Consider the following 25519-nt stretch of genomic DNA (forward strand, 5'->3'; position numbering starts at 1 on the left):
CTGGGTTTCTGTACAGCACTTTGAGATATCAGCTGATGTACGAAGGGCTATATAAATAAAATTTGATTGATTGATTGACTACCAAGTGCGCTATTTTTCAGATGTTGCCCTACTGGAGTTGCACAGTAATAGCGTCACTGCTATTGGCTTCTCAACATACAGTGGGGCAAAAAAGTATTTAGTCAGCCACCAATTGTGCAAGTTCTCCCACTTAAAAAGATGAGGCCTGTAATTTTCATCATAGGTACACTTCAACTAAAAAAAATCCAGAATCACATTGTAGGATTTTTAATGAAAACAAACAAACAAGCAAGATTTCTGGCTCTCACAGACCTGTAACTTCTTCTTTAAGAGGCTCCTCCATCACCCACTCGTTACCTGTATTAATGGCACCTGTTTGAACTTATTATCAGTATAAAAGACACCTGTCCACAACCTCAAACAGTCACACTCCAAACTCCACTATGGCCAAGACCAAAGAGCTGTCAAAGGACACCAGAAACAAAATTGTAGACCTGCACCAGGCTGGGAAGACTGAATCGCTGTAAAGCATAATTTCAAAATCTGAGACGACGGGTGGGTTAACAAAAGGCTAAGCTGTGTTTTGCAATATTACACTTGTGATTTCATGAATATTAATATTTTTTAGTAATATTATTTGACTGTTGCGCAATGCTATTCAGCGGTTGCTGACAAATGATCCCGCGACAGGGATGGGTAGCGTAAAGAAGTTTTAAAGTACTGACTTATGTAAATGGGATATCTGTTTTTTATTCTTAATACATTTGCAATAAAAACGAACCTCTTTCTGCTTAGTCATTATGGGATATTTTTTGTCGATTGATGTTTAAAAAATAAAAATAATTATCATTTTAGAATAAGGCTGTAACAAAATGTGGAAAAAGTCAAGGAGTCTGAATACTTTCCGAATGCACTGTATATACTTTGTTGTGACGATATAAACTAATGAATGTGTTCTTGACAAGTATTCCCATACCACCTATTGTCTAATTTGGCGATCTGGAGTGCAGGTAATTGTTTTAAAAACCTTATGACGTGATAGTGTGTTATCCCCAGTAACGAGAACCATGTAACCATGACACATTCCTACACGATTTCCTGATTTCACAGATGGACCACTTAGAAGTTAAATCATGGGGGAAATTATTTTACCCACTGATAGAACTAAGGCTTTCACCAAATTGACAAGCGTTGCATGATTTCTGGGGGTGGATTATCCCTTTTAAGGAGCAAATATCCACACCTGATTCTATCAATCAGCATAGGCATACATGGTTACCAGCATTAGGTCATAGAGAGAGATCGAGGACTCGTCTTTATCTGTGCCATTATAGCATCTCTGATTGAGGCTATCTCCATTTGGAAGTAGCACATTTTCTTCCTTACGATTGGCTGATCTCTCCTGAAGAACCAGTTGGACATGACTCCAACAGGGTCACCAGGAGTGATCAGCCAATGAAGTTGGAAGTCCCACCCAGTTGACTAAATTAAAATGGTGGAAGCCCACAATGGCGCTGCAAATGTTAATATAAAATCTTTATTTTATTTTTTAAATGACTAACCCAAGATGGACCACAACCTGTCGTTTCCAATGGGAGAAATTAATCATAGTGACAGAACAATCAGAGAGGTGGACAGAGCCAAGAACGAGCTAGCGAGACCCTATTTGCGCCTTCTAGCATGTATTTCAATCAAATGTATTTATAAAGCTCTTCTTACATCAGCTGATGTCACAAAGTGCTGTGTAGAAACCCAGCCTAAAACCCCAAACAGCAAGCAATGCAGGTGTAGAAGCACAGTGGCTAGGAAAAACTCCCTAGAAAGGCTAGAACTTAGGAAGAAACCTACAGAGGAACCAGGCTATGAGGGGTGGCCAGTCCTCTTCTGGCTGTGCCGGGTGGAGATTGTAACAGAACAGTGCCAAGATGTTCAAATGTTCATAGCTGACCAGAAGGGTCAAATAATAATAATCACAGTGGTTGTCGAGGGTGCAACAGGTCATCACCTCAGGAGTAAAATGTCAGATTGCTTTTCATAGCCGATCATTCAGAGTATCTCTACCGCCTTGCTGTCTCTAGAGAGTTGAAAACAGCTGGTCTGGGACAGGTAGCACGTCCAGTGAACAGGTCAGGGTTCCATAGCAGCAGGCTGAACAGTTGAAATTGGAGCAGCAGCACGACTAGGTCGACTGGGGACAGCAAGGAGTCATCAGGCTAGGTAGTCCTGAGGCATGGTCCTATGGCTCAGGGCCAGAGTGAGAGAGAGAATTAGAGAGAGCACACTTAAATTCACACAGGGCAAAGGATAAGACAGGAGAAATACTCCAGATATAACGGACTGACCCCAGCCCCCCGACACACAAGCTACTGCAGCATAAATGAGCATATTTCCATTTGGGAACGCCTACTCTCTGAAATGTGCATGCGCAATAACTCGATTTGCGCTAGCACTGTTTCTCAACAATGCAATAAATTGGCCCACTCTGTTCGTAACAGATTCAAGTTTTGTGGACAGAAAGCTGTATTGAAATCAAGTGTTTCATCAATAGATTTTGGCCGACATTATGATAATTTCCTATCTTCTGCCACTGGGCTTCCTCTCATCACCGTATTTGGTGGTGAGTGGTAATGTCAAACGGATGCTTCAGATTTAAACATCCTGTGAAACATCTGGGGCCTCCTTTTATAACCGTTGTGTAAAATGTACACAATCTACTTACACCATTTCTGAAAAGACTTAGCAAGCACAAACATATTGTTCCGGTTATAAATCAAACCTGTAAAACCTCTTGTGAACGAGCATTGTAACGCCGCCTGATAATCGCCTGTCATTCACCTTTTATGGTGACAATAACACCCTTTATTTTCTGTATATTTTGGAAGTAGGCAAAGACGCAGTATCTAAAGGAAATATCAATGGGGAACATCAAATGTTTGAGGATGCATACAGAATATTTTATTTTTCAGGCTACAGCAAATGTCACTGTCTGTTTCTGAAAGACAAAATGATTGCAAATTGTTGTGGACCTGTAAACAGTTTAAATTCATGTTTTGCATGTACTTTTCCCCAACCTAAATAGGCTGCACTGCCTGTGAATTCTGAAACTTTGTCTACTCAAAAAAGAATTAAACTACAGTACTCAATATTTGGAAGGTGTTCTTAATGTTTTGTACACTCATTGTAGATGCCTGTTAATAATTATTTTAGAATGCAAAGATTAAACAAATGACCGGGACCAAATCCAGGCTTTTCCACCTGGTTTTACTGATTTTCCTTATGAACTGTAACTCATTATAACTGTTGATATTGTTGCATGTTGCGTTTTTTAAATATTTTTGTTCAATATAGAAGACCAGTTGAAGTATGACAAAACCAACGCTTTGCAGTACTTAGGGAATGCCACAAGAGGGTGACATTGACTAACATATAGGTCCCCTAAAATTACAGTACACTGAGTCGTGGTTTGCTTTTCAAATTTGGTTAGCAAATAATTTGGGGAGGTGCGTATATTTGTCCTGTTACAAGTGTCAGTAAGACCAAGGAGCTGATCGTGAACTATAGGAGAAAGAGGGGAGAGCACATCGACTGGGCTGTTGTGAAATAGGTTGAGAGCTTCAAGTTCCTTGGGGTTTACATCACTAAGGACTTAACATGGTCCACACACACCTGCACGGCAGTGTCTTTTCCCCCCCAGGAGGCTGAAAATATTTATGGACCCTTGGATCCTCAAAGTTCTACAGCTGCACCATCGAGAGCATCTTGACTGGCCGCATCACTGCTTGGTATGGCAAATGCACGCCCTTGACCGCAAAGCGTTAGAGGGTGGTGCGGACAGCCAAGTACACCACTGGGGCTGAGCTCCCTGCCATCCAGGACTTATATACCGGGTGGTGTCAGAGGGCCTGAAAAATTGCAGAAGACTCCAGCCACCCAAGCCATAGACTTCGCTCTGCTACTCTCTGGCAAACAGATTTTGAAACAGCTTCTACCCCCAAGCCATAGGACTGCTAAATAGCCAGACTGGTGAATAGTCAATTAATGGTACCCAAACTATCTGCACTGACCACACACACACACACACACACACACACTAGACTATATTATATATCTACATATTGCCATCTACACAGACACACACACACACACTACATTGACACATTCACAGACACTACATACACACAAGCATACCAACAACACAAACACATTACACACTTTTTACACATCATTTGCAGCTGCTACTCTCTTATTTGACTCTTATCAATCCTGATACCTAGTCACTTTACCCTGCCGTCATGTACATATCTATTTCAAATACCTTGTACCTCTGCACATTGATCTGGTGCTGGTATTCCCTTTTATATAGCTCCATTCTTGTATTTTATTTTATTCCTCTTGTGTTACCATTTTATTTTTAAACTCTGTATTGTTGGGAAGGGCTCTTAAGCAAGCATTTCACGGTAAGGTCTACACCAGTTTTATTAGGGGAATCTGACAAATACAATTAGATTTCTTGCCTAACCCAACTTCCCCTGAGACACCCGCAGGGAGTGAGGTCACGGCCAGGGTCTTCATTTCTCACACCAGTCTGCTGCACTTGTGTTCAACTTCTCAAGTAGCCCATCTAGAGTTTGTGCATTCCTTGTAACGTGTAGAAACTAGTTTGTTTTACAGTTAAAATTAGTTACACTACATGACCAAGTATGTGGACCCCTGCTCGTCGAACAACTCATAAAAAAATCATGGGCATTAATATGGAGTTGGTCCCCCCCTTTTGCTGCTATAACAGCCTCCACTCTTCTGGGAAGGCTTTCCACTAGATGTTGGGACAGTTGCTGCGGGGACTAACTTCCATTAAACCATTAGCATTATTGTGGTTGGGCACTGGCTTGCGTCGGCGTTCCAATTCATCACAAAGGTGTAAGATATGGTTGAGGTCAGGGCTCTGTGTAGGCCAGTCAAGTTCTTTCACACCGATCTCGACAAACCTTTTCTATATGGACCTCACTTTGTGCACATGGGCATTGTCATGCTGAAACAAGAAAGGGCCTTCCACAAAGTTGGAAGCACAGAATCGCCTTAGATAGAATGTCATTGTATGCTTTAGCGTTACGATTTCCTTTCACTAGAACTAAGGGGCCATGCCCAAACTATATATAAAAAATGTAATTAAAACGACCCAGACCATTAATTCTTCCTCCATCAAAATGTACCGTTGGCACTATGCATTGGGGCAGGTACCGTTCTCTTGGCAATCGCCAAGCCCAAATTTGTCCGTTGGACAAACCAGATGGTGAGCGTGATTCATCACTCCAGAGAATGCGTTTCCACTGCTCCAGAGTCCAATGGCAGCAAGCTTTACACCACACCAGCCAACTCTTGGCATTGCGCATGGTGATCTTAGGCTTGTGTGCGGCTGCTCAGTCATGGAAACCAAGTTTGTGAAACTGACGACAAATGGTTATTTTGCTGATGTTGCTTCCAGAGGCAGTTTGGAACTCTGTAGTGACTGTTGCAACCGAGGACAGACTATTTTTACACGCTTCAGCGGCCCCGGTCTGTGAGCTTGTGTGGACTACCACTTCGCGGCTAAGCCGTTGTTGCGCCTAGACATTTTAACTTCATAATAACCGCATTCACAGTTGACCAGATATTTGATGAACTGACTTGATAGCCAGACTGGCTATTTGATAAGTCTGACCATAATTCTATCCTCCTGATAACTGCTTTCAAGCGAGAAGCACTCGATCAATAAAAAAGTGGTCAGATGGAAAGCAACAGGACTGTTTTGATGGCACAGACTGGAATATGTTCCGTGACTCTTCCGATGGCATTGGAGTACACCACATCAGACACTGGCTTCATCAATATGTGCATCAACGATGTCGTCCCCCACAGAGAGTGTACGTACATATCCCAACCAGAAGCCATGGATTACAGCCAACATCTGCACTGAGCTAAAGGCTCGAGCTGCTGCTTTCAAGGAACGGGACTCTAACCCGGAAGCTTATAAGAAATCCTGCGATGTCCTCAGACGAACCATCAAACAGGCAAAGCGTCAAAGGACTAAGATCGAATCATACCACACCGGCTCCAACGGATGTGGCAGGGCTTGCAAACCTACAGACTACAAAGGGAAGCACAGCCGAGAGCTGCCCAGTGACACGAGCCTACGAGATGAGCTAAATTACTTCAGTGCTCGCTTCGAGGCAAGTAACACAAACATGCATGAGATCAGCTGTTCCAGACGACTGTGTGATCACGCTCTCCGCAGCCGAAGTGAGTAAGACCTTTTAAACAGGTCAGCATTCACAAGGCAGCAGGGCCAGACAGATTACCAGGACGTGTACGAAGACCATGCGCTGACCAACTGGCAAGTGTCTTCACTGACATTTTCAACCCCTCCCCGTCAGTCTGTAATACCAACATGTTTCAAGCAGACCACCATAGCCCCTATGCCAAATAATACTAAGGTAACCTACCTAAATGACTACCAAGCCGTAGCACTCAGGTCTGTAGCCGTGAAATGCTTTGAAGGGCTGATAGTGGCTCACATCAACACCATTATCCCAGAAACCATAGACCCACTCCAACTTGCATACCGCCCTAAAAGATCCACAGATGATGCGATCTCTATTGCACTCCACACTGCCCTTTCACACCTGGACAATAGGAACACCTATGTGAGAATGCTATTCATTGACTTCAGCTCAGCGTTCAACACCATAGTGCCCTCAAAGTTCATCACTAAGCTAAGGGCCCTGGGACTAAACGCCTCCCTCTGCAACTGGATCCTGGACTTCCTGACAGGCCGCCCCCAGGTGGTAGGGGTGGGCAACACGTCTGCCACGCTGATCCTCAACACTGGGGCCCCTCAGGGGTGTGTGCTCAGGCCCCTCCTGTACTCCCTATTCACTCATGATTGCATGGCCATCATTAAGTTTGCTGATGACACAGTGGTAGGCCTGATCACTGACAACGATGAGACGGCCTATAATTAGGAGGTCAGAGAACTGGCATTGTGCCAGGACAACAACCTCTACCTCAATGTGAGCAAGACTAAGGAGCTGATAATGGACTAAAAGGAAAAGGCAGGGCAGAACAAGCTCCCATTAACAGGGCTGTAGTGGAGAAGGTTGAGTGTTTCAAGTTCCTTGGTGTCCACATCACCAACAAACTATCATGGTCCAAACATACCCAGACAGTCGTGAAGAGGGCTTGACAAAACCTTTTTCCCATCAGTTGACTGGAAAGATTTGGCATGGTCACCAGATCCTCAAGAAGTTCTACAGCTGCACCATTGAGAGCATCCTGACCGGTTGCATCACCGCCTGGTATGGCAACTGTTCGACATCTGACCGTAAGGCGCTACAGGGGGTAGTGCGTATGGCCCAGTACATCACTGGGGCCAAGCTTCCTGCCATCCAGGACCGAGATCATGGGCAGTGTCAGAGGAATGTACGTAAAATTGTCAGACTCCAGTCACCCAAGTTATAGACTGTTTCTCCGCTACCTCACAGCAAATCACCACCGGTGATAAATAAAGGTAACAAAAAAACAATGCCACTTAATATAATGTTTACATGCCCTACATTACTCATCTCATATGTATATACTGTACTCGATACCATCTACAGCATCTTGCCTATGCCGTTCTGTACCATCACTCATTCATATGATGTGGCGGATGGTCTCTTGAGGGATCTCCTCCCAGACCTGGACTAAAGCATCCGCCAACTCCTGGACAGTCTGGTGCAACGTGGCGTTGGTGGATGGAGCGAGACATGGTGTCCCAGACGTGCTCCATTGGATTCAGGTCTGGGGAACGGGCGGGCCAGTTCATAGCATCAATGCCTTCCTCTTGCAGGAACTGCTGACACACTCCAGCCACATGAGGTCTTGCATTAGGAGGAACCCAGGGCCAACCGCACCAGCATATGGTCTCACAGGGGGTCTGAGGATCTCATTTTGGTACCTAATGGCAGTCAGGCTCCCTCTGGCGAGCACATGGAGGGCTGTGCGGCCCCCCAAAGAAATGCCACCCCACACCATGACTGACCCACAACCAAACCGGTCATGCTGGAGGATGTTGCAGGCAGCAGAACGTTCTCCACGGCGTCTCCAGACTGTCACGTCTGTCACATGTGCTCAGTGTGAACCTGCTTTCATCTGTGAAGAGCACAGGGCGCCAGTGGCGAATTTGCCAATCATGATGTTCTCTGGCAAATGCCAAACATCTTGCACAGTGTTGGGCTGTAAGCACAACCCCCACCTGTGGACGTCGGGCCCCTCATACCACCCTCATGGAGTCTGTTTCTGACCGTTTGAGCAGACACATGTACATTTGTGGCCTGCTGGAGGTCATTTTGCAGGGCTCTGGCAGTGCTCCTCCTGCTCCTCCTTGCACAAAGGCAGAGGTAGCGGTCCTGCTGCTGGGTTGTTGCCCTCCTACGGCCTCCTCCACGTCTCCTGATGTACTGGCCTGTCTCCTGGTAGCTCCTCCATGCTCTGGACACTACGCTGACAGACACAGCAAACCTTCTCGCCACAGCTAACATTAATGTTCCATCCTGGATGAGCTGCACTACCTGAGCCACTTGTGTGGGTTGTAGACTCCGTCTCATGCTACCACTAGAGTGAAAGCACCGCCAGCATTCAAAAGTGACCAAAACATCAGCCAGGAAGCATATAGGAACTGAGAAGTGGTCTGTGGTCACCACCCTGCAGAACCACTCCTTTATTGGGGGGTCTTGCTAATTGCCTATCATTTCCACTTGTTGTCTATTCCATTTGCACAACAGTATGTGAAATGTATTGTCGATCAGTGTTGCTTTCTAAGTGGACAGTTTGATTTCACAGAAGTGTGATTGACTTGAAGTTACATTGTTGTTTAAGTGTTCCCTTTATTTTTTTTGAGCAGTGTATATTATTATGTACATATTCTTCATCCCTTTACACTTGTAAAGGTAGTTGTTGTGAAATTGTTAGGTTAGATTACTCGTTGGTTATTACTGCATTGTCGGAACTAGAAGCACAAACTAGCTACACTCGCATTAACATCTGCTAACCATGTGTATGTGATTTGGAACGGTTGATTGTCAAGGGCAATTAATTCCATTATCTTGCCGTTAATGGATTTCGCCTTTTGAGTTGTCTCGCTGAAATGTTCTCTTTCAAATGACTGCTGGACTTGTTGACTGTTCGATCCACACAGCAGACATTGGTCTAGGTTAGGAATGCTGTGTGGCACATGTAGCGCTAGATTTTTTTTGTGGTTCATTAAATCATGTACCTACATTATATAGGTATGCATTGACATCCGCTTTGACATCGGTTTTGCAAATTGTTTGTTAAACGAGACATCGGGCCAATGTTGGCATTTTTAGCTAATATCGTATGATTCTGATGTGCTTGTCGATGTATCAGGCATCCCTTGTGGGAACTCTTCAAGACTGTTGGAAAAGCATTCAATGTGAAGCTGGTTGATAGGATGCCAAGAATTTGCAAAGCTGTCATAATGGGTGGCAACTTTGAAGAATCTCACATAAAATATTTTGATTTGTTTAACACGATTTTGCTTACTACATGAGTCCATATGTGTTATTTCATAGTTTTGATGTCTTCACTTTTATTCTACGATGTGGGAAATAGTCAAAATAAAGAAAAACCCTGGAATGAGTAGGTGTGTCCAAACGTTTGACTGGTACGGTGTATTGCATTTTTTTTTTTTTTTTTTTTTTTCCTGATACACGTTTTGTGCAAAATATTAATTATCACTGCAGGGCTGTCTGTCTCTGTACTGTTGAATAAAAAGTACATTAGTACTGCAAGTGATTTCGTTCCCCGGTATCGCACAGTTTTCAGCTGCCTATCCTAATATGTGAATATCAGTCCGTTTCTACGGAGGGAGCGTGAGTACTCTCCTTCACCAGTTTTCCACTAGTTACCACAGCCAAAGTCAAAATTGACAGTCGTAAAAGTTAATGAAAACATATCGTTTTTTGGTCTTAATTTAAGTGTAGGGGTGGTTTAGTTTTTTTTTATTTTTAAATCACATTTAAGAAGAAATTGTAGAAATAGGCGGGGTTTGACTTTCTGGCTGTGGTAACTAGTGATATCCCCTTCCCCTAGTGTTTCCGCCCCTCGGGGCTCCGCGAGCACGCATGCGCGCGATACCGTAAGGGAATGGCTGTTGTGTGATCGGGGGTTGGGCCGCCAGGAGCGAAGGGACAGCTGCAAGAATTTGTAATGTCCGCCATGTTGGCTATGGCGTATTGAACCAGGGAGGGAGAGTGGAGCCTCGGGAAAAAAAGAGACCGACAGTAGTAATCGACCAAAATCCGGGCCTTCCCGGCTCCCGTTCGCATCGCCGTATACCTGCCCTGGTACCAAGCGAACGGTTGACTTCTGATGAACATCACAGATCCATCCATGAGAACTCAAACCAGTACTGCTGTGAACATTATTAGATCGGTAGATTTATGCTGCATCTCACATTATAAAAAATGAGTAAATTGTCGTTTCGGGCACGGGCGCTGGACGCTACCAAGCTTCTACCCGTTTTCCGCTGCGAGGACTTGCCTGACCTGCACGAATATGCCTCTATCAATCGGGCAGTGCCGCAAATGCCAACTGGGATGGAGAAAGAGGAGGAATCGGTATGTTTTATTATCGCTGTCAGGTTCATGTTTAAGATGTTTGCACTATGTTCACAATATGGGGGTCGCCCCTATCTTGCCTGCGCAAGTTTGCACAAAATGGCTGCCGTGTCTGTTTTCTGTGAAGTGTAAATTGCGACGAAATGTGCGTGTAACACCGACATTTTACCGTCAACATTATCCCAGTCGTGTATTGTTTCGAATGTAGGTTAGTAAGCCGTGTTGTATCCACTTATTTCACTTGGATTTACATTGGAAAACACAAAGGGGTCACGTGATTCTTGTCGCATCCGCCATTTTGTTTACGTTGTCTTTGCCAAAAACACAGTTGGGGATGGGCTTTGAAGTGGTGCCATTATCACGAACAAATACCAGGGGGAGACACTGAGTCGACATGTCTTTCCTATGCATGTTTTGAATGGGCTACACATTTGGACAGATCCTTAAAACAACCATCACGCACGACGCTGTGGGACTGGCACAACCAGTCAATAACTGAACAGAAACGTGCGAACTCTAAGGCGCCAGACTGCACAGGCTTTTTTCTAATACATATGTGTGCACAAAAGCTATGCTTAGCCAAGTGTCTCAAATTTGTATACCCATAGTCAAATTATTTCAAGCTTGAACGACAACTGACAGAACATCTGCAATTTAGAAGCCAGTCCAGGTATTCATAAAAGCACCTCTGAGTAGGAGGCTGTAGTAAACTAGTTATGGAAGTAAAGAGAACCTGCCTAAGGGTAATGAAGCACATGATCTCCTGAATATAATATAGCAGATCTGAGTGCTGATGTGGTGTGCATATTTTTTGCCTGTCGGGGGTGAGGCAAAACAACCCCGTTCTGGGTTATAAATCCAAAACAAACCCAGTGACCAATTTTGAGCATTTTGGTGTGATGATCAGCAATGTCTCCACTAGAGCATTGGAGGGATGGGGGAGCAGTGGTGCAGTCAATTTAACTACCAGAAGAATACCGCCAGCCCGTCTCCCTGTGCTCTTATGTAACCTCCTGGAGTGACAGGAGAGAGGTGTTTCACTACAGGGGCTCAAGTGATATGCAGCATGGCTTCTTTGCTGTCTGACCCTCATCTACCCCGATGGGAACTGGATGGAAAACCTGGACTATTCTCTTTATAGTGTCTTACTGTACATTGGGTTAGTGTGGGTTAGTGGTCCAGAAGTTGTGACATCTGGGACGCAGTCTTGGGGCTGGTTGACTGGGGCAGACTGAATGGATGAACTGCTCGCTAGCTTCCCCTGACCAGGTTGTTTTATATCTGGAAAGCAAAACTCTGTGGCTGGCGGTTTATAGTGAAACCATATAGGAATCAACAGCATAGATATTTTATACGTCTCAATGTTTTATGGAATGTTGGAAGTGTTGTTTCCCCATCATGCTTTGCTCTAGGACATGGGTAGGCAACCCTACTTTTGATTTAACCAACTTGGAAGACCAGGTGTGTTGAATTTTAGGCAATAACTAAACTGATCAATTAGCTCAGATGGGCAGGTGTTGTCCCTAGTTTAAACAATCATGCAGCACTCCAGGAACAGGGTTGCTTAGCCCTCTAAGAAATCAAAGACTGTTTGGCTTGACCTATGTCTTTTTCCTTGACTGTCCTCTAGTTCCATTAACTCAAATTATTATTTTTGTCTTGGTGGGTTTCTCTTTCCACAATTAAGCTACTTGGTTACTGAATGGACAACACCAAACCTGTATGAGGTATTGGATTTGTTTGATGGGCGAGCACTAGGCCAGGGGTTCTCAAAGTGAGGTCCATGAAGGTACTGCAGTGGGTCCCCAGCCTCAATTTATTTTAAACTGATTAAACATATTTTGGCCAACGGATCCTTGGAATAAGATGAGGCTGTAAAACAATACAATGTGATATTAATCTACAACAGGGATGGGCTACTCCAGTCCTTGGGGGCCTGATTGGTGTAACCCTTTTGTCCCAGCTAACACACTAAACTAATGTTCTGTTTAGAATGCAGTTTGTTTAATCAGCTGTGTTTTTCTAGGGATGGGGGGGGGGGGGCACACAGCCCCAGCCCTCGGACTAGTTTCCCATCCCTGATCTACAATTGATCTTGTTAACCCTGCACAACATGGGTCTGGGAGGCTCAAAGGAATATATTTTTATGGGCAGTTCTCAATATTTCTTGTGTTCCCCCAAAATGTTTTTATTTAAAGTAACTGTCCAGTCAATCTCAGCTTTAAAGTTAATATTCAATTAACTCGTACCCAAATCATGTTGACATATCTAATACCTGTATTTGTGGCCAAAGCATACATTGCAGGAAATTAACTTCAAAACTGCAACATTCTCTCCAATGCCAAGAGGCGGGCCTTTAAAATGTTCCTTCCCAAGATCCGAGACTTAGTCCGTCCAGTAATTCACTGCTGAAGTCATGGTAAAACTCTGTATGCTATTTTTCTCATTCAAGTTGTTTTGAGGGCGTTCCTGATTAGTTTCCTGTAACAGAAAAGGGTTCCCGGCCCCAAAAAGTTTGAGAATGCATGCGCTAAACTGTGTCCCATGTAGTGAACAATTTCCAACCCCTGCTTGCCTCTCCCAGTTTCAGTTTTGTAATCCTTCAAGAGGAACATGAGTCAGACTGAGCCAGTGTTTCATAATCTTCCACACTGACAATTACACCTAGCCTAATAGCTAACATCCCTGCTGAAACAATACAGTACACCTAGCTAATGTCCCTGCTGAAATGTTGACATATGCTGCATGATTTGAGTGTAGTGCTGTTGCATCTGCCTCTTTACTAGAATTTACTATACACACTAGGTTACTTAAATTTCTCAATCAAAACAGAATCTGCACTAAGGCCGTAATTATAAAACCTACTTGAATACTGAACTCTGTCTTGAACAGGCCTGTGATGACTGTTTTAATTTAATTGAATTTAAGAGAAAATTGGCCTACTTCTTCCTTTGATTACACCACTCTTACCTTTCGCAGATGCCATTGTCTGACTGAACAGACTGGCTATGAGTCATTGTTTGTATCCCAAATGGCACCCTATTCCCTATATGCCTCGCCCAGTTTGGGGCGGCAGGTGGTTAGAGCGTTGGACTTATAACCGAAAGGTTGCATGATCAAATCCCCGAGCTGACAAGGTAAAAAAAAAATCTGCCATTCTGAACAAGGCAGTTAACCCACTGTTCCTAAGCCGTCATTGAAAATAAGTATTTATTCTTAACTGGCTTGCCAAGTAAAATAAAAATATCAAGGGCTGCCCAACCCTCTTCTTGGAGATCTACAGTTCTGTGGGTTTTCAGTCAACCCTAAATTAACACACCTGATTCTACTAATTAGCTGCTCTTTAAGACTTAAATTAGCTGAATCAGAGATGCTAAATTAGGGTTGGACTGAACCGGAAATCTCCAGGAAGAGGGCTGGTATAATTTTCTGGAATTTTCCAGGCTGTTTAAAGGCACAGTCAAGTTAGTGTATGTTAACTTCTGACCCACTGGAATTCTGATGCAGTTAATTATAAGTGAAATAATCTGTCTGGAAACAATTGTTGGAGAAATTACTTGTCATGCACAAATTAGATGTCCTAACCGACTTGCCAATACTATAGTTTGTTAACAAGAAATGTGTGGAGTGGTTGAAAAACTAGTTTTAATGACTCCAACGGAAGTGTATGTAAACCGCCGACTTCAACTGTATATAGTACACTTATTTTGACTAGGGCCCAGGCAATCAGTTTGTCTAATGAACACCTGCTGGAGGCCACACTTTTTTTTTTATTGGAGTCTACATCCTGTTCCTCGGGAACATTAAATTGAGGGAAATGCATGTCTCTGTGAAAATAGGCTGCAAAACTTTCCCATCTGTGTTTCTGTTTTAGCCCAGGTGTCCTAGTTGTGTGTATCAGGTAGTCTAATGGTATCAGATGTTTCTGCTCTTGACATTGTCATGCCAAAACATGGAGTTGGCATGATGGCACAAATACGAGCACTGAGACAAGTAAAGCTGATGCTTGTAGCAAGGTTTCTGTATCATGGATTTTCATGACGGGGTGCTTTTCTATTTATCACCCACCCTACATGTTCCACCGGCCTCAGCTAATGCTGCTAGGCCATAAGAAGGTAGGCTACCTGAGCTAAGGATAAGCTAGCTAAATGATCTAATGTACGGTCCTTCTCCCTGCTGTGACTTTTGTTCATTGGTTGTTTCATTCGCCGACATCCTTTATCACTACCATGTGCGTACACATTAATAGAGGTAGGTCCCCAACTTCACTAAGCTCAGTCAAGCAGCTGTGAGTAATTTTGCTATCGTCAGGTCAGCTGTGATTCAGGTTAGCGGGTCCGCTGCCTGGCGTTCTCCAGAGGAGCGTGCAAAGGAGTCTGGCTTAGGCCTGCTTCCAATTGGTTCCTTATGCAAGTTTTCACCCTGCCCGGAGTTCAGCGGTGTTTATGTTGCCTTAGGCCTCATGGGGGTGATTTGGGGCCATGCTGAGACCTTCATAAATGGCTCATTGAGAGTTTAATTCTTTATTTACTTTATATGCTATCATATCTGATATGAACATCCTGTCTGTGACATAGTCACATTACTAAAGCAACAGTCTATCCTTCCAATATGTTTGTCTGGAGTGTATTTAATAAATCATTGAGTGCCGCAACGGTTGCTAGGATTCAGCTATAAACCCACTGTGCCACCATCGGGACAAATTGGAAACATTGCTCAAAGATGAGCTACTTCTGTACTGTTTACCACATTTACCAAATATCAGAACAATACATTGAACAAATTATCCAATAATTTTGGACTATTTTCAAAGATGTTGACTTTAAAACGTCTTCTCCTGGACCGATTTGGCACCAACTTTGTTATGGCATCTCTGTACCCATGTCTTAAATGCAACTTTTCCCGGGACTCTAGCACTAACAGTGGCTGATATGAGCCAATGAGTTTGCATGACTGTTTTTTCATGTTTAACAGCGCCACCATGCTGCATAACTGAACCATACTTTACAGGTTAGCTAGACTCATATCCCTGAGCATGTGTGCCAAATTTCATCACATGGAATCAACAGATTAAGCTATATTAACATGGGTGCATTATAGCGCCACCGTGTGGTCAATCTGACCGTGCTTGAATATGTTGAGTCTCCAGTGTTTGGAACGGGTACCAAGTTTTGTTACAATACGAATATCCGTGACTGATTTGTGCCAGACCACGCAAATGCGTGTTGGTCAATAGCGGCCATGTTTTATGTACTATGTGCCTTAAAGCTGCAATGTGTAACTTTATGGATGACCAATTTCACAATTTTATTTTAGATCTGTCATTTTCATTGAAAGCAAGTCTAAGCGGTAGATCTGTTCTATGTGCTCTAATTTTATGCTTCCCGTTAAGTTTGCCTTTTACTTTCTGTTTTCTACATCAGATTCAAACTGCTGAAAATACAATATTTTTGATGATGAGAAACATATTTCGTAGTGGTTTACAGTTGAAGTTGGAATTTTATGTACACTTAGGTTGGAGTCATTAAAACTTGTTTTACAACCACTCTACAAATTTATTGTGAACAAACTATAGTTTTGGCAACTTGGTTATGACATCTGCTTTGTGCATGACACAAGTAATTTTTCCAACAATTGTTTACAGACAGATTATTTCACTTATAATTCACTGTATCACAATTCCAGTGGGTCAGAAGTTTACATACACTAAGTTGACTGCCTTTAAACAGCTTGGAAAATTCCAGAAAATGTTGTCATTGCTTTAGAAGCTTCTGATAGGCTAATAGATATACTTTGAGTCAAATGGACATCATTTGAGTCAATTGGAGGTGTACCTGTGTATGTATTTCAATGCTTACATTCAAACTCAGTGCCTCTGTGCTTGACATCATGGGAAAATCAAAAGAAATCAGCAAACCTCCAAGTATGGTTCATCCTGAAAGTACTTTGGTGTGAAAAGTGCAAATCAATCCCAGAACAACAGCAAAGGACCTTGTGAAGATGCTGGAGGAAACGGGTACAAAAGTATCTAAATCCACAGTAAAATGAGTCCCATATCGACATAATCCGAAAGGCCGCTCAGCAAGGAAGAAACCGCCGTAAAAAAGCCAGACTGTGGTTTGCAACTGCGCATGGGGACAAAGATTGTACTTTTTGGACAAATGTCCTCTGGTCTGATGAAACAAAAATTTAACTGTTTGGCCATAATGACCATCCGTTCTGTTTGGAGGAAAAATGGGGAGGCTTGCAATAGAGGTCGACCGATTAATCGGAATGGCTGATTTAAATAGGGCCGATTTCACGGTTTCATAACAATCAGAAATCTGTATATATTTTTTTAAATATATCTATTTTTAATACCTTTTTATTTAACTAGGCAAGTCAGTTAACACATTCTTATTTTCAATGACGTCCTAGGAACGGTGAGTTAACTGCATTGTTCAGGGGCAGAACGGCAGATTTTCACCTTGTCAGCTTGGAGATTCAACCGTGCAACCTTACAGTTAACTAGTCCAACGCAATAACGACCTGCCCCTCTCGTTGCACTCCATAAGAAGACTGCCTGTTACGCGAATGGAGTAAGCCAAGGTAAGTTGCTAGCTAGCATTTAAAAAAAAATCTAATTATAATCACTAGTTAACTACACATGGCTGATGATATTATCTAGCATGTCCTGTGTTGCATATAATCTGACAAAGCATACAAGTATCTATCTGACTGAGCGATGGAAGGCAGAAGCAGGTGCGTAAACATGAATTCAAACTGCACTTTTGTGCATTTTGCCAGCAGCTCTTCGTTGTGCGTCAAGCATTGCGCTGTTTATGACTTCAAGCCTATCAACTCCCGAGATGAGGCTGGTGTAACCGATGTGAAATGGCTAGCTAGTTAGTGTGCGCTAATAGCGTTTCAAACGTCACTCACTCTGAGCCTTGCTCTGCATGGGTAACACTGCCTCAATGGTGACTGGTGCCGTTCTGTTGCTGGTTCGAGCCCAGGGAGGAGCGAGGAGAGGGACAGAAGCTATACTGTTACACCGGCAATACTAAAGTGCCTATAAGAACATCCAATAGTCAAAGGTTAATGAAATATAAATGGTATAGAGGGAAATGGTCCTATAACTACAACCTAAAACTTCTTACCTGGGAATATTGAAGACTCGTGTTAAAAGGAACCGCCAGCTTTCATATGTTCTCATGTTCTGAGCAAGAAACTGAAACGTTAGCTTTCTTACATGGCACATTGCACTTGTACTGTCTTCTCCAACACTTTGTTTTTGCATTATTTAAACCAAATTGAACATGTTTCATTATTGATTTGAGGCTAAATTGATTTTATTGATGTATTATATTAATTTAAAATAAGTGTTAATTCAGTATTGTTGTAATTGTCATTATTACAAATAGGAAAAAATTGGTAGATTTAATCGGTATCAGCTTTTTTGGTACTCCAATAATTGGTATCGACGGTGAAATATCATAATCGGTCAACCTCTAGCTGGCAAGCCAAAGACCGCCATACCAACTGTGAAGCACGGGGGTGGCAGCATAATGTTGTGGGGCTGCTTTGATGCAGGAGGGACTGGTGCACTTCACAAAATAGATGGCATCGTGTGGCAGGAAAATTCTTAAAGTGATGATCCTAACTGACCTAAGACAGAATTTTTACTTGGATTAAATGTCAGGAGTAGTGAAACAGAGGTTAAATGTATTTGTCTAAGTTGTATGTAAACTTCCGAGTTCAACTGTAGATGTTGTTTTGTCACAAACTGAAATTAGGCAAACAATACCAATGTTGGCAACCAGGAAATGTAGCTTACTAATTGCAAAGTGTGGCCTTTACCACGTTTGCGCCATTATCGTTATGCACACTTGCTGCTCCTCATTCAAGCCCCAGGCGGCTAAAGCGTCTCAACCCCAGAGCAACGTTTTCTCCTGTGTGATCTTCGGGGAAGTAGTCTATAATGTTTGCAAGCACCTCCCTCTCAGTTGAAACTCATTAATAAAGTGTACTGTCAAACTAATGTATCTTACTGTAGGGCTCAGTTGATCTTGTAAACTAAAGGTCTGTTGTAGACGTGTAATCAACATGTGAGCTCTGTTTCAACTTCTCCTTAAATTTTATGCAGTGTTGGGATGGCGACAAGAGAGAACCGTGCTAGGTGGAGTCTTGTATCTCCTGTCAAGCTTGTTTATCTTCTTGAAGCTGTCTTTGCTTACTGTGTATATAGGAGCCATGTCTTTGGCTATGTGGTAGGTTACGGCCTTTGTCTATATTTATTTATTTTCCCAATTGGTCGTTAGTCTTGTTTCATCTCTTCAACTCCCGTACGGACTGGGGAGAGGCGAAGGTTGAGAGCCGTAACGCAACCCAGCCGAGCCGCACTGCTTCTTGACACAATGTCGCTTAACCCGGAAACCAGCTGCACCAATATGTCGGAGTACACCTGGCGATCGTGTCAGCGTGCATTGCGCCCAGCCCGCCACAGGAGTCACTAGAGTGCGATGGGATAAGAACATCCCTGTCAGTCAAACCCTTCCCACCAGCAATCCATCCCTGTTTAACATAGGTGGCTGGCTGTAGCTGAGGGGCTTTGCTGCTGTCGAGCTTTTTTCACCTTGCAATTGTCGTAAAGTAGGGGATGGTTCTATAAATGATTTGAATACGTTAGTCGCCACAACACTGAAGCAAGAATATTTTGCGCAACACTTGCATTTGGTTGATATTGGTTTTTCTGTAGCATAAATACTGCCATACCACTGAAGACTCCTTTCTTTGGCACCAAATCAATCTCGTTAGCACTCGCAGCTCTCATATTTCCGAGGTTTAGTGAGGTAAAGCCCCTTTTCTCATCACCAGTGTCTAACTGTACACAGGGACATTTGTGATTGGCCAGCATGTACATGCCATGCCACGTGAGAGCCTGCTTGTGATTAGTCAGCATCCTCTATGCATGTAGAGAGTGAATAGAGTCTAGCGCATCTCATTGGCGGTATCGTAAGTCTATTTTTTTGTTGTATTAATGGATTGTAATAATAATAATAATTACATGAAAATCGCAGGCTCTTGCTATTTATGGATATTGCATGTCAATATCAAATATTTTTTCTGAATTTGATTAATCGTGCCTGGTGTTGAAGGGAATGTGAGCTGGGTGTTGCATCATGATTTGCTTCAACTGCTAACAGAAGACCTAAGACTGGCCTGTTAATGTTTGTAGACTAGCTTCAGATACTAGCTTATCTCTGTTAATATTGTAGTTGTAATAGGATGTTCAGTCTTGCTCTGATGCACTGTTTGCATTGTTTGTTATAAAAAAAATAAACAACATTAACTGTTTTCGGCAGCAAGCTGCCTTAATTAACCTGTCAGGGAACGGGGTTCCGCTAGCCAACAGCCAATGAAATTGCAGGGCGCCAAATACAAATCAACAGAAATCTCATAAATCAAATTTCTCAAACATACAAGCATTTTACACCATTTTAAAGATACAATTCTCGTTAATCCAGCCACAGTGTCTGATTTCAAAAATGCTTTACAGCGAAGCTCCACAAACAATTGTTAGGTCACCACCAAGTCACAGAAAAATCCTGCCATTTTTCCAGCAAAAGAGAGGAGTCACAAAAAGCACAAATAGTGATGAAAATTAATCACTAACCTTTGATCTTCATCAGATGACACTCATAGGACTTCATGTTACACAATACATGTATGTTTTGTTCGGTAAAGGGCATATTTATATCCCAAAAATCTAATTTTACATTGGCGTGTTATGTTCAGTAGTTCCAAAACATGCAGTGATTTTGCAGAGAGCCACATCAATTTGCAGAAATATTCATTATAAATGTTGATGAAAATACAAGTTGATGAAAATACAAGTGTTTTGCATGGAACTTTAGATGAACTTCTCCTGAATGCAACCGCTGTGTCAGATTTCAAAAAACTTTACGGAAAAGCATAATCTACGGCGCCCAGAGCCCAAAACAGCCAAAAGAAATATCCGCCATGTTGCGCAGTCAACATTAGTCAGAAATAGCATTATAAATATTCACTTAATTTTGCTCTTCATCAGAATGCACTCCCAGGAATCCCAGTTCGACGACAAATGTTTGATTTGTTCCATCAAGTCCATTTATGTCCAAATAGCTTCTTTTGTTAGGGCGTTTGGTAAACAAATCCAAACGTGTGTTCGGGTCCAGCCGAACATCGGCCGAAAAGTTCAAAAAGTTATATTACAGGTCGTAGCAACTTGTCAAACTAAGTATAGAATCAATATTTAAGATGTTTATATCATAAGTGTTCAATAATGTTCTGACCAGAGAATTCCTATGTCTGTAGAAAAGCAATGGAACATCGCTACCGTTCACGTGAGCGCGCCAGTCCGAGGCTGTGGCACTGTGCCAGACCACTCACTCAAAGAGCTCTTTTGAGCCCCTCCTTTAGAGTAGAATCCTCAAACCAGGTTCTAAATACTGTTGACACCTAGTGGATGCCCTGGGAAGTGAAACAACTAATATCACCCTGTATCTTCAATGGGGGCTGAAAACCTCAGTGGAAAACCTCAGATTTTCCACTTCCTGGTTGGATTTTTTTCTCCGTTTTTTTGCCTGCCATATGAGTTCTGTTATACTCAAAGACATCATTTAAACAGTTTTAGAAACGTCAGTGTTTTCTATCCAAATGTACTAATTATATGCATATTCTAGCTTTTACGGCTGAGTAGCAGGCAGCTTAATTTGGGCACGTTTTTCATCCAAGCCACCCAATACTGCCCCCTACCCCAAAGAAGTTAATGTAGTTGTGCACAAGCACAAATCGCCATATCAGTAATTTTTGTACTGTCCGACTCTGCCATCTTGGTCATTTTTACTTGGCATGAAAGTTATCCCAGCCCTAAAAACCTACTGTTTTTCAGCAAACTCTCCGGTCCTCTGATAATACTTATCCCGTGTGAATCGTCATCCCTGTGATTTGAGTGATATTAGAGTTTTAACAGGTGCTGCACACAGTTTGGATAAGAACATAGGAACAAATTGATGCTTAAAACAAAAGTGCTATGCACTTAGCTTACAGATGAAGGAACTGTTTTGTCACACATCAACTTTCCAAGTGCCATACTTCTCTTTTTAAAATATGAAGTAGATGATATTGTGCCAATGAAATTGACATTCTTCAGTTAATTAAATGTCTGCATGGGTTACATGGTTCTTATTGATATGCGTTATTATTTAGACTTTCTCGGAATTGAAGGCCCGTTAGGCCAATATTAGGCTATCCATACACCTTTGAAATGTCTTCACGTCTAGAAGAGCCCCCGGGCTGACGTCATAACAGTTAATTTTGAATGAGGAAAAAAAAAATATTACAGGGGTAAAACTAATCCCACTGTAAAAACAACGGACATGCTGGGGTGATAATTACATAACCGATGTCCAATAGTAATACTAGTCCCCTGCGAATAGGGCTGAAGTATGGAAAAATACATGTTTTACATTTTCTAGCAATCAATTGATCTAAAAAAAAAAAAACACTTGCGGTTGAACAAGATTTTTAAAAGTCTGGGACAGCCCAACTGTTTCTAGCTACTCAACCAACCTAATGAGAACTTGAGTGCGTGTACATGAATCCCAAAGTGTTTAGACTCACCTGTACTGATATTGTTTTAAATTGATCTGAGGATGTTGAACGTCAGACCTCGAATTCCCCTGAATTGATTTCCCCCATAATGTGAATTAAAATTGGATGAGTACTGTGAATGTGACCTCGGATGGGGACAATGGACCTACTTTTGGATAGTCGGGGGGGTAAGCCTATATGTTGAATTGCTGGGGGGGCTTAACCTTTTCACAGGTACCAACAAACCTGTGTGAACCTTCACACAGTGGTCCCTGCCACGCATGCTTAAACCGGTTGGATTAGAAAGCTCACCAAGAACGTACAGTTTCGATTGACGCAACAGTAAGCGTTTGAGCTAGCCACACATTTCTTTTAGAACCATTTTGCACAAACAGTCCTTAAGTTATGTCCTGAATGTGACAAGTTTATTTTGGAATGCAATGTTAATACATTCACAGAAATAGCAACAGCATACATAATCATCCAAACGAGAAAATGTGGACTACATTCGTCCACGCACTGAGGAGACATTGATGTAACACAAGCATATTAGGAAACTTTAGGCTGACAGAGACCACTATGAATTATCTAATACCAATTACTATTTATAATACTTCACGGGTGAGCTCAACATTGATCTAAATATTTGAGTAAGTAATCATCGATGGGTAGTTTGTGCCGCCATGTATAAGAGACAAGATTAGTTTGGTCTGTTTACAGTGTGCATTTTGGAGGGGGTGTGTCGTCTACGATCAGTTACTTACCTTCATTCACTTCCGGAAGTTTACTCGAAAGATGAGGGAACCATTCCTTGACCTCAATAAATTTATGGTCTGACAGACGTTTACATGACACCCAGAATGCATTATATAATGTCAACAAACATGGCGCCACGCATAGCTGGCAAATTGCTTAGCATTAGCTCATTATAATTAGTACGACCTTCAAAAGTATTTTACACACATCATAGGTGTCCATTACAATTTATGCAATAATCGGAATGCATTATTTGTCACCAGTACATGAAAAGGTGAATAAAACTGTACATACATACATCCAAGCATGCATACATATTTCATGCTACAGTAGAAACGACAACACGAAAATAAGGCACTTACTTTGATAGGAATGCACACATCCAAACACCATTTGTAAGGAAAACAACAATGGAGGCAATGTGAGCTCCAGCCAGAAAATAAACGTAAAATGCCTATTGCAGTTGCAAACGGCAGAAAATTAATGGAATATCTACATATGCGTACAGAGGCCCATTATCAGAAACCATCACTCCTGTGTTAGCTAATCCAATTTTGTCATTTTAAAAGGCTAATTGGTCATTACCACAGCTGAAAACTGTTGTGCTTGTTAAAGAAGCAATAAAACTGGCCTTTAGACTCGTTGAGTATCTGGAGCATCATTTGTGTTTTTACAGGCTTAAAATGGCTAGAAACACAACTTAATTCTGAAACTCATCAGTCTATTCTTGTTCTGAGAAATGAAGGCTATTCTAAGTTCTTTGTTGCCTAAATTTTATTTGTGTGCTTCTACTTATGCGTACATCATGTAGTCATTGTAAAAATGTCAGCGTAGATCCCTGAACTATAATAGTAAATACGCAATATCACTCAGCATTTTGTGGCAGGACAGGCACTTTGTTGATGCTTAATGTTCAGTTGTAGATATGTTTGCTTTTATTATTGTATCTAAATGATTTATTTTAACATTGGTTAAAAGACGCAGGTCACAAAAGTGAAATTAAGCAGTTATACCCCATTATTACTTACTGTTAATCATTGTTTCTGAAACATTAGAAAGCGTGCTCAGTTTGATTTTTGGTGTAATTACGTATAATTAATTTTTGAACTGCCGCAGTTGTAGTGTAGGTCCTACTGACCTTTACCTTCCTCCCCCACAGGAGCACCATCTACAGCGGGCTATCTCGGCACAGCAGGTGTATGGGGAGAAACGGGACAACATGGTCATCCCCGTCCCCGAAGCAGGGAGCAACATCGCCTACTACGAGTCCCTATACCCTGGGGACTTCAAGATGCCAAAGCAGCTCATTCACATACAACGTAAGGAGTATTATTGTTCGTGTAGCCTGTTTGTCAGCGGTCTTTGTTTTTCTGTTGTCTCTTTGGTCAGACGGTATATGTTTGTTTTTCTTCTCTTGAGTGTGCTTTGCGTGTGTGCGCATACTGCAGTTTGTATTCATGCTGCTGTGTGTGTGTGTGTGTGTGCAGTGCATGTGTGCTCTGTCTGGGGTATGTTTAAAGCCCCAGTGCAGTCAAAATGTGGTGTTGCTATGTTATATACACTGCTCAAAAAAAATAAAGGGAACACTAAAATAACACATCCTAGATCTGAATGAATATTCTTATTAAATAATTTCCCCCCTACATAGTTGAATGTGCTGGCAACAAAATCACACAAATTATCAATGGAAATCTAATTCATCAACCCATGGAGGTCTGGATTTGGAGTCACACTCAAAATTGAAGTGGAAAACCACACTACAGGCTGATCCAACTTTGATGTAATGTCCTTAAAACAAATCAAAATGAGGCTCAGTAGTGTGTGTGGCCTCCCGACAATGCCTGGGCATGCTCCTGATGAGGTGGCGGATGGTCTCCTGAGGGATCTCCTCCCAGACCTGGACTAAAGCATCCGCCAACTCCTGGACAGTCTGTGGTGCAACGTGGCGTTGGTGGATGGAGCGAGACATGATGTCCCAGATGTGCTCAATTGGATTCAGGTCTGGGGAGCGGGCGGGCCAGTCCATAGCACCAATGCCTTCCTCTAGCAGGAACTGCTGACACACTCCAGCCACATGAGGTCTTTCATTGGGAGGAACCCAGGGCCAACTGCACCAGCATATGGTCTCACAGGGGGTCTGAGGATCTCATCTCTGTACCTAATGGCAGTCAGGCTGCCTCTGGCGAGCACATGGAGGGCTTTGCGGCCCCCCAAAGAAATGCCACCCCACACCATGACTGACCCACCGCCAAACCGGTCATGCTGGAGGATGTTGCAGGCAGCAGAACGTTCTCCACGGCGTCTCCAGACTGTCACGTCTGTCACGTGCTCAGTGTGAACCTGCTTTCATCTGTGAAGAGCACAGGGCGCCAGTGGCGGATTTGCCAATCTTGGTGTTCTCTGGCAAATGAAAAACGTCCTGCACGGTGTTGGGCTGTAAGCACAACCCCCACCTGTGGACGTCGGGCCCTACC

At 42.6% G+C, this 25519-nt stretch overlaps 1 protein-coding gene across 5 annotated transcripts in view; it reads left to right on the plus strand.

The window, feature by feature from the left end:
• LOC118374570 (enhancer of polycomb homolog 1-like) overlaps nucleotides 1–25519 on the plus strand; it is a 76717-nt gene that overhangs the window by 18196 nt on the left and 33002 nt on the right. Inside the window, exons 1-2 of one of the 5 annotated variants that reach the window (XM_052506697.1) lie at nucleotides 10169–10676; nucleotides 24205–24364. In XM_052506697.1, coding sequence (XP_052362657.1) covers nucleotides 10524–10676; nucleotides 24205–24364 — 313 coding nt within the window. In that variant the 5' untranslated portion in view covers nucleotides 10169–10523. Of the gene's footprint in view, nucleotides 1–10168; nucleotides 10677–17240; nucleotides 17265–24204; nucleotides 24365–25519 lie in introns of those variants that run through there. The other 4 variants (XM_035761012.2, XM_035761022.2, XM_052506708.1 and 1 more) reach the window with 4 other exon arrangements.

The sequence above is a fragment of the Oncorhynchus keta genome, chromosome 4 (genome assembly GCF_023373465.1).
Source record: "Oncorhynchus keta strain PuntledgeMale-10-30-2019 chromosome 4, Oket_V2, whole genome shotgun sequence".
Taxonomy (NCBI): Eukaryota; Metazoa; Chordata; class Actinopteri; order Salmoniformes; family Salmonidae; genus Oncorhynchus; species Oncorhynchus keta.